The sequence below is a fragment of the Podarcis muralis genome, chromosome 16 (assembly GCF_964188315.1).
Source record: "Podarcis muralis chromosome 16, rPodMur119.hap1.1, whole genome shotgun sequence".
Taxonomy (NCBI): Eukaryota; Metazoa; Chordata; class Lepidosauria; order Squamata; family Lacertidae; genus Podarcis; species Podarcis muralis.
The window spans coordinates 28,574,473-28,581,693 of NC_135670.1; the positions used below are offsets into that span (position 1 = coordinate 28,574,473).

A 7,221-nucleotide genomic window follows, 5' to 3' on the forward strand; every position below is an offset into this window, starting at 1 on the left:
GTGTGGTCCACCCCCAGACCGAGTCCCTCTGGTTTTATTTTCTTTCTTCAGATACAGGAGAGGCTCTAATAATTCCCTCTCCTCTCTCTGTCCATGTCTATGTCTCTTCCCCGCCCCCCCCCCCTTGCGCAGGCCTTACATGGATGCCGTGGTCTCTCTGGTGACGTTGATGCTGGACACAGGGCTGCCCTGTTTCCGAGGGCAGACAATCAAACTGTTAAAGTAAGTCGTGCCTCTTTCCTAATGGCGGGGCTGCCCTCTGGAAGCACAAGTTAAGCAGGCCTGGGCCCACTTTGGGCCTGAATGGAGTCTGCCTTGAGTTCCAGCCAGACTCAGAATAGGCAGCTATGGGGCGGGTCTGGGGGGCAGGTTGCTGTTCAAGAAACAACATTTGGGCAATTCGAAAAAGAAGGGTCGTGCAAAAGTTGCATTTTGTCAGTTGAGGTACAAAGTGACTGATAACAATATGAAAAGCAAATTGTGCAGTCCAGGCTCCCCTAGATTTATTTATTTGAAGCGTTTGTGCCCCACTCTTCAGCCAAACAGGCCCCCAGAGTGGCTCACATGCAGCCAGTTAAAACAAGTCTCTGCCCACACGCTTTCCGTCTAAAAGACATGATGCACAAGGGGAAGGGGACAGGGAGGGAAGTGGGGGGAAAGCAAAGTTGGGAACCATTCTTAAGTAGCTTTTTTTAAAAAAAAGATTTTTATTAAAGTTTTCAAAGTATTACAAAAAGAAAAAAGAAAAAATACAAAATAAAAACATTTAAAAACAATACAATCTTTTCATGTCTTATCTTTCATTCGCTTGTTCCCCAGACCTCCTCACACCTCCCGTTTTTGTATCCAGTTCAATTGGTTGGTTCAGCAAATCCTTTCCCTCTTTATTTTTATCCTGATCTTTAATCTTAATATGTTATAACTTTAAATTATCCCCTATTGACAGTCCATTTTTACACATCTTTATAACATTACTGCTAAAAACCACTTAGCTTCAATCCAACATCGTTCTAACGTTCATTAATTTTACAATATGTCTGTAAATAATCTTTAAATTTCTTCCAATCTTCTTCCACCCATACTTAAGTAACTTTTAAAGGTAAAGGTAAGGTAAAGGACCCCATAGTGGTTAAGTCCAGTCAAAGGCAGCTATGGGATTGTGGCACTCATCTCGTTTTCAGGCCACGGGAGCCAGCGTTTGTCCACAGACAGCTTTCTGGGTCATGTGGCCAGCAGAACTAAACCTCTTCTGGCACAATGGGACACTGACAGAAACCAGAGCGCACGGAAACAGCGTTTACCTTTCTGCCACGGTGGTACCTATTTATCTACTTGCACTGGCGTGCTTTCAAACTGCTAGGTTGGCAGGAGCCCAGCTCACTCCGTTGCAGGGATTCGAACCGCCAACCTTCCGATTGGCAAGCCCAAGAGGCTCAGCGGTTTAGACAACAGCCCCACCTGCACCCCCTATAGCTTTTACAACTGGCACAGAAAGGCTGGAGGTACCTTACGGAGCTGGTCTTTCAGCAAAGCGAATGGGATGAGCCCCGCTTCCCATTTCTCCCCCTGTGGCAGCCTGATGGAATGGCTGCTCCTGGGTGGCAGAAGCATCCATTTGGCCTGATGGCGCTGGTCTTTCAGCAGAGCTTGATGGAACAAGAATCCCAGGCCTTGAACGAGCATTCTCGTGTCTCCTTCCTCTGCCTAAGGCGCTCCTCAGAATACTGTCAAGTTCGCAGTTCTGAGGATTTCCTCCCACTCTTAACGCAGGCTTCCAGATGTCAAGAAACAAGGCAGCATCTCTGAGGAAAGGGCACAGGTGTGAAAGAGCAGCACACACCTGGCGTGCAGATTAGAATCGCACCCCTCTGAGCAGTTCTAAATTTTCCTTTTAAAAAAGCAGCCCTGGTTCCATAAAGTGCAGTGATTTTTTAAAAAAATATTGTATAATTTTTAAATTAATTTTCACAAAAACAAAAAGCTTGCATTAAAGAAAGGAGCATAAAATAAAACGTTTAAAACAACTATATACATTGTCGGTATTGAATCCACATTATGGGATTACTTGAATCCCTGAAGTGCAGTGAATTAACTGAATGACTGAAGCATGGCACGGCATTCAAGAGCGTAGGCATCGGATCTTTCCCATATCTGGAAGTGAAACAACATGGGACTTTAGAATAAATGGGATTAGGATCCAGCTGCCGGGCATCAGCCCGATTTTTCTTCGTTGCCAGAATCAGAGGGTCTAACTAAGAGATGAGACATTTTTGTCCTTGTAAGAACATATTCAAGCTGGTAGCAACCACTGCGTTCTAGGGGAGCGAGTTCCATAGTTTGTGCTGCTGGAAGAAGTCCTGTTTCCCCCCCATCTCTCCTGAATCGTCCAACATTCAGCTTCATTGGATATCCAAAAGTTCTGGTGCTCTGTGAGAGGGAGAAAGAAAAGTTCTTCCTCCACTTTCTCCATGCCCATACATGATTATGTCTCTTCTCACTTGCCTTTTCTCCAAACTGCAAAGTCCCAAACTCTTGAGATCTCCTCTGCTTCCTCCTCGAACAGGAACAGGTTCAGCCCCAACATGACGGAGAGAGAAGCCGCCAACTTCATCATCAAGATAATCCAGAGCTGCTTCCTCAGCAACAGGTAGGCCTCTACACGTCTGCTGGCTTATTTCCTGGCTGTTCTCTAGCGAAGGAACCCTTCTCAGCCCAAGGGCTGCATTTCCTTTGGGGCAGCCTTCCAGGGGCCGCATCCCAGCCGTGGGCTGGAGCCAGAGGCAAAACCGGGAGGAGCGATGAATGAGAATTGTACCTTTGTCGCAGTAGGCTGGATCTCCACTGATCTGGAAAACGCTATTTAAAAACACGCTATTTTCCATTGGCGAAAGATCGCTGCTCTACAGCACCCTCTGGTGTCACATTTTTATAACACCTTTTTCACGTTACAGTGGTAGTACCTTGGTTCTCAAACTTAATCCGTTCCGGAAGCCCGTTCCAAAACCAAAGTGTTCCAAAACCAAGGCGCGCTTTCCCATAGAAAGCAATGCACAACGGATTAATCCGTTCCAGACTTTTAGAAACAACCCCTAAAACAGCAATTTAACATGAATTTTACTATCTATTGAGACCATTGATCCATAAAATGAAAGAAATAAACAATGTACTGCAATCACACAATCAATCAGTAGCTGAACTGGGTTCCACACAGTCACACAAAAAACGCAAAATAAATAGCAAAAACAGACAGACCTCAGCATGACACTCAAAATGAAAGTGTTGCACTCAAATCAGAAGCGTACCACTCTAAAGGGAGCATGTTCGGCTTCCGAAAAAAGTTCACAAATCAGAACACTTACTCCTGGGTTTGCAGTGTTTAGGTTCCAAGTTGTTTGAGTACCAAGGAATTTGAGAACCAAGGTACCACTGTATAACTCACTGCTGTAGATTAGTCCTAGGTGGCCAGTTCTGAATCACCTTCTGTTTCTGTTACCTTTTTTCCAGGAGTAAGACCTACGATATGATCCAGTACTACCAGAACGACATTCCTTACTGAACCCAGATGGGGTTATCCCGGGGGATCCACTACCCCGCCTCCGTTGTTCCAGCCTAGAAACGTGATTTCCTGGAAGTCACTGCGTCCTGCCTCCGGTCGATCCTCTCTGCGTGCGTGTGCATGTGAATGTGGGTGTGCCCGTTTTACAGGACCTTTGTAACAATCAGCACCTCTCAAATAGTTCCTCTTACCTTCTCCAGGGTGTCCGTGTCCCTAGATTACACAGCAGCTGGCTGCAGTCGCGGATTTTCAAAAAACCTGTCGCAGCTACGAATGAGTGTAAAACTCAGCAAGGAAACGATAAACACGAGGAATGTGGCGATTGCCAGGGGGTTTTGTTTTGGCTTTTGGAAGCAAGTTCCATTAAAACGCCCACTCTGTAGGATCCGGCAGCAGCCAAATGCTCTAGAGTCACTGCTCAGTGCGGCGAGGAAGCATTAAGTTGCTCTTGGTGAATGCTGTAGAAATTGTAATGATAATCGTCTGTAGGTGGTGATAGCCCTGCATCTGTGTTAATATTGTACTTTGCACTGTAAATGGTTCCTGCTCCACGGTCAGTATTTCGTACCTACATGAAGAATGTATTTCCTCCCCCCTTTTGTGTGGTTTTAAGGAGAGAAACTCTATCCAAAATATATTTAATCTAAAAAAAAATGGAATTAAAAAAAAGAAAGCCTTAGGATACTTTACGTCTCGGTTCCAGCATTTGTTTTTTTTAAAAAAATAATAATAAAAACAACCGGCTTTTATCATGAGGATTAGGCAAATTCATGAAGAACAAAGGTATCAGCAGCTACTAGCCACAACGGTTGCCTCCACCGTCTCATCGGTTGCTGAGAATCGCAGGTGAGCCAAGTGCTGTCGTGCTTGCAGGCCATGGCCAAAGGTCAGGAATGATAGGAGAGCAACATCTGGAGGTGGGGGGCATTGTGGCGGGCGTGGCCAGAGGCAAAAGTGGGTGGAGCAACGGATGCAAATTTTGCTTTGGGACAGTAGCTCAGTTTCAACACACACTTGAACACTCCTCTCCAGCCTCCATCTGGAGGAGCAAGAGGCCTTATATAATAATATTTATTATTTATACCCCGCCCATCTGGCTGGGTTTCCCCAGCCACTCTGGGCAGCTTCCAACACAATATTAAAATACAGTAATGCATCAAACATTAAAAGCTTCCCTAAACAGGGCTGACTTCAGATGTCGTCTAAAAGTCTGGTAGTTGTTTTTTCCTTTGACATCTGGTGGGAGGGCGTTCCACAGGGCAGGTGCCACTACCGAGAAGGCCCTCTGCCTGGTTCCCTGTAACTTGGCTTCTCGCAGTGAAGGAACCGCTAGAAGGCCCTTAGCAGAGCCAAAGGGTTCTGTATTTCTGGGCAAGGTGCAGCACGGAATCTCTTACCACTTTGCAAAATATCCCATCCCTTCCCTGCTGTCACTGGGAATCCCGCATTCTTTCGGACAGAGGGTGCTTTTCCGCACCGGCGTTGCCAGCTGCTCGGTTTGTCTCTGCACAAAAGAAGACACCCCCCCTCCGCCTCCCCAGAGAGCAGCAGAAGCAAAATTTATAGCTTTGCATTTGCTGGGTTACTCGATCAGCACTATTCAAGTGCTAATTTTATTCTGCGCGGTGCAGATCAGAAAGCTCAGGAAAGGAGCTGGCGTAGTAACTCGCCAGCGTGATGCAGTCGTTTGGACACAACATCGATTGCTCCCTCCCACACACCTCCTCACAAGCCCCAGAGATGTGCAGTTGAGTTTTCCTCTTCCCCTACTTTCTTTTGGGCACTGGAAGTTGTTACGCGGGGAAATTGGAGTTTTAGGAGGCGGTGGAATTTGTAAACAGAACCGTGTACTTGAGCACTTTGGAGAAAAAGCTGGGATGTAAATGCAAACACAAAAGAGAAATAACAGCAAAACAGAGCGAGGTTTGTCCCACAAACCTCACCCAGCTCTCCCCTGCCCACCTGCCTAACTTAAACACAGTTTCGTAGTCTCATTGTTGACCTCATAATAATAATAAATTTTATTTATACCCCCCCTACCCAGCCAAAACCGGGCTCAGGGCGGCTAACAGCCGATATAAAAACAAATTGATTGAAATACAACTTAAAAACAGGGACGCGGGTGGCGCTGTGGGTAAAACCTCAGCACCTAGGACTTGCCGATCGTCAGGTCGGCGGTTTGAATCCCTGTGGCGGGGTGCGCTCCCGCTGCTCAGTCCCAGCGCCTGCCAACCTAGCAGTTCGAAAGCACCCCCGGGTGCAAGTAAATAAATAGGGACCGCTTACCAGTGGGAAGGTAAACGGCGTTTCCGTGTGCTGCGCTGGCTCGCCAGATGCAGCTTGTCACGCTGGCCACGTGACCCGGAAGTGTCTGCGGACAGCGCTGGCTCCCGGCCTTTAGAGTGAGATGAGCGCACAACCCCAGAGTCTGTCAAGACTGGCCCGTACGGGCAGGGGGTACCTTTACCTTTACCTTACAACTTAAAAACAAGATTAAAATACAACATTAAAACATTAAAGCATTAAAATACAGCCTCATTTCAATGGAAACTCAAATAAAAAACTTTTTTGGGGGTGAAAATGTCAAGTCTTCACCAAGGCTAACTTTCCGGACTGGTCCTACATGACCAGAAAAAAGCCAGGGAAGTCCCTAAATAGGAGTTCCATCACAGGAGGAGAAAGGAAAAGGAAGAAAGGGAGGGAATCAAATTGATTCCAAGCCAAAGGCCAGGCGCAACAACTCTGTCTTACAGGGCCTGTGGAAAGAAATTGGATCCTGCAGGGCCCTGGTCTCATGAGGCAGAGCGTTCCACCAGGCCGGAGCCAGTGTTGAAAAGGCCCTGGCTCTGGTTGAAGCCAATCTCACTTCCTTAGGGCCTGGGACCTCTAAGGTGTTGCTATTTACGGACCTTGAGGCTCTCCGTGGGGCATACTGGGAGAGGCGTCCCATAGGTACGAGGGTCCTAGGCCGTGAAAGGCTTTAAAGGTCACAACCAGCACCTTAAATCTGACCCTGTACTCCACCAGGAGCCAGTGCAGCTGGAAAATGACAGAGACCCCCATAAGGAGCCTCACTGCAGGATTCTGCACCCACTGGAGTTTCTGGGACAGCTTCAAGGGCAGCCCCACGTAGAGCAGAGGGGAAGATGGGGCAAGATTCGAATTAGTTGGCTGTGCCTCTGATTGGTTCTGGTTCTGCCTGCTGTTTCGACCCCTTGCCTTCCACCTCACTGGCATGAGTGTAGCAATTAAGAGTGCTGGACTAGGACCTAGTAGTCCAGGGTTCGAATCCTCGCCCAGTTCACTGGGTGACCCCGGGCTAGTCGCTGCCTTTCAGACTGACCCTACCTCACAGGGTTGTTGTGTGGATAAAAAGCAGAAGGGGAGGAACTCCTAGGTGGTATATAATGTAAGGAATAAAGAGAACAAATGCTCACAAGGCACCACTGACCCGGGGATCCTCAACACGTGCCTTACCACTGAGCTATGGTCTCACTGCTGCATTCTCTTAAAAACACGTTCCTCTCAGTAGCTTGTGCCACTGACTTCTGTGCTGATCAAACTGACTCGACTCCTTGCAACGGAACTACCTGGCTTTAGGCTATATTGCCATCACGGCTGCCATCCGTCTGTGTCGAGAGACAATGGAGTGCAGCTCTGGGGGT

The 7,221-nt window shown here is 47.4% G+C and overlaps 1 protein-coding gene across 1 annotated transcript in view; it reads left to right on the forward strand.

Moving 5' to 3' along the window:
- PI4KA (phosphatidylinositol 4-kinase alpha) overlaps positions 1 to 4,245 on the forward strand; it is a 93,454-nt gene extending 89,209 nt beyond the window's left edge. Inside the window, exons 53-55 of the mRNA XM_028710583.2 lie at positions 133 to 222; positions 2,564 to 2,647; positions 3,505 to 4,245. Of these exons, the coding sequence (XP_028566416.2) occupies positions 133 to 222; positions 2,564 to 2,647; positions 3,505 to 3,556 (226 nt within the window). The 3' untranslated portion in view covers positions 3,557 to 4,245. The remainder of the gene's footprint in view (positions 1 to 132; positions 223 to 2,563; positions 2,648 to 3,504) is intronic.
- The last annotated feature ends 2,976 nt before the right edge of the window (positions 4,246 to 7,221 follow it).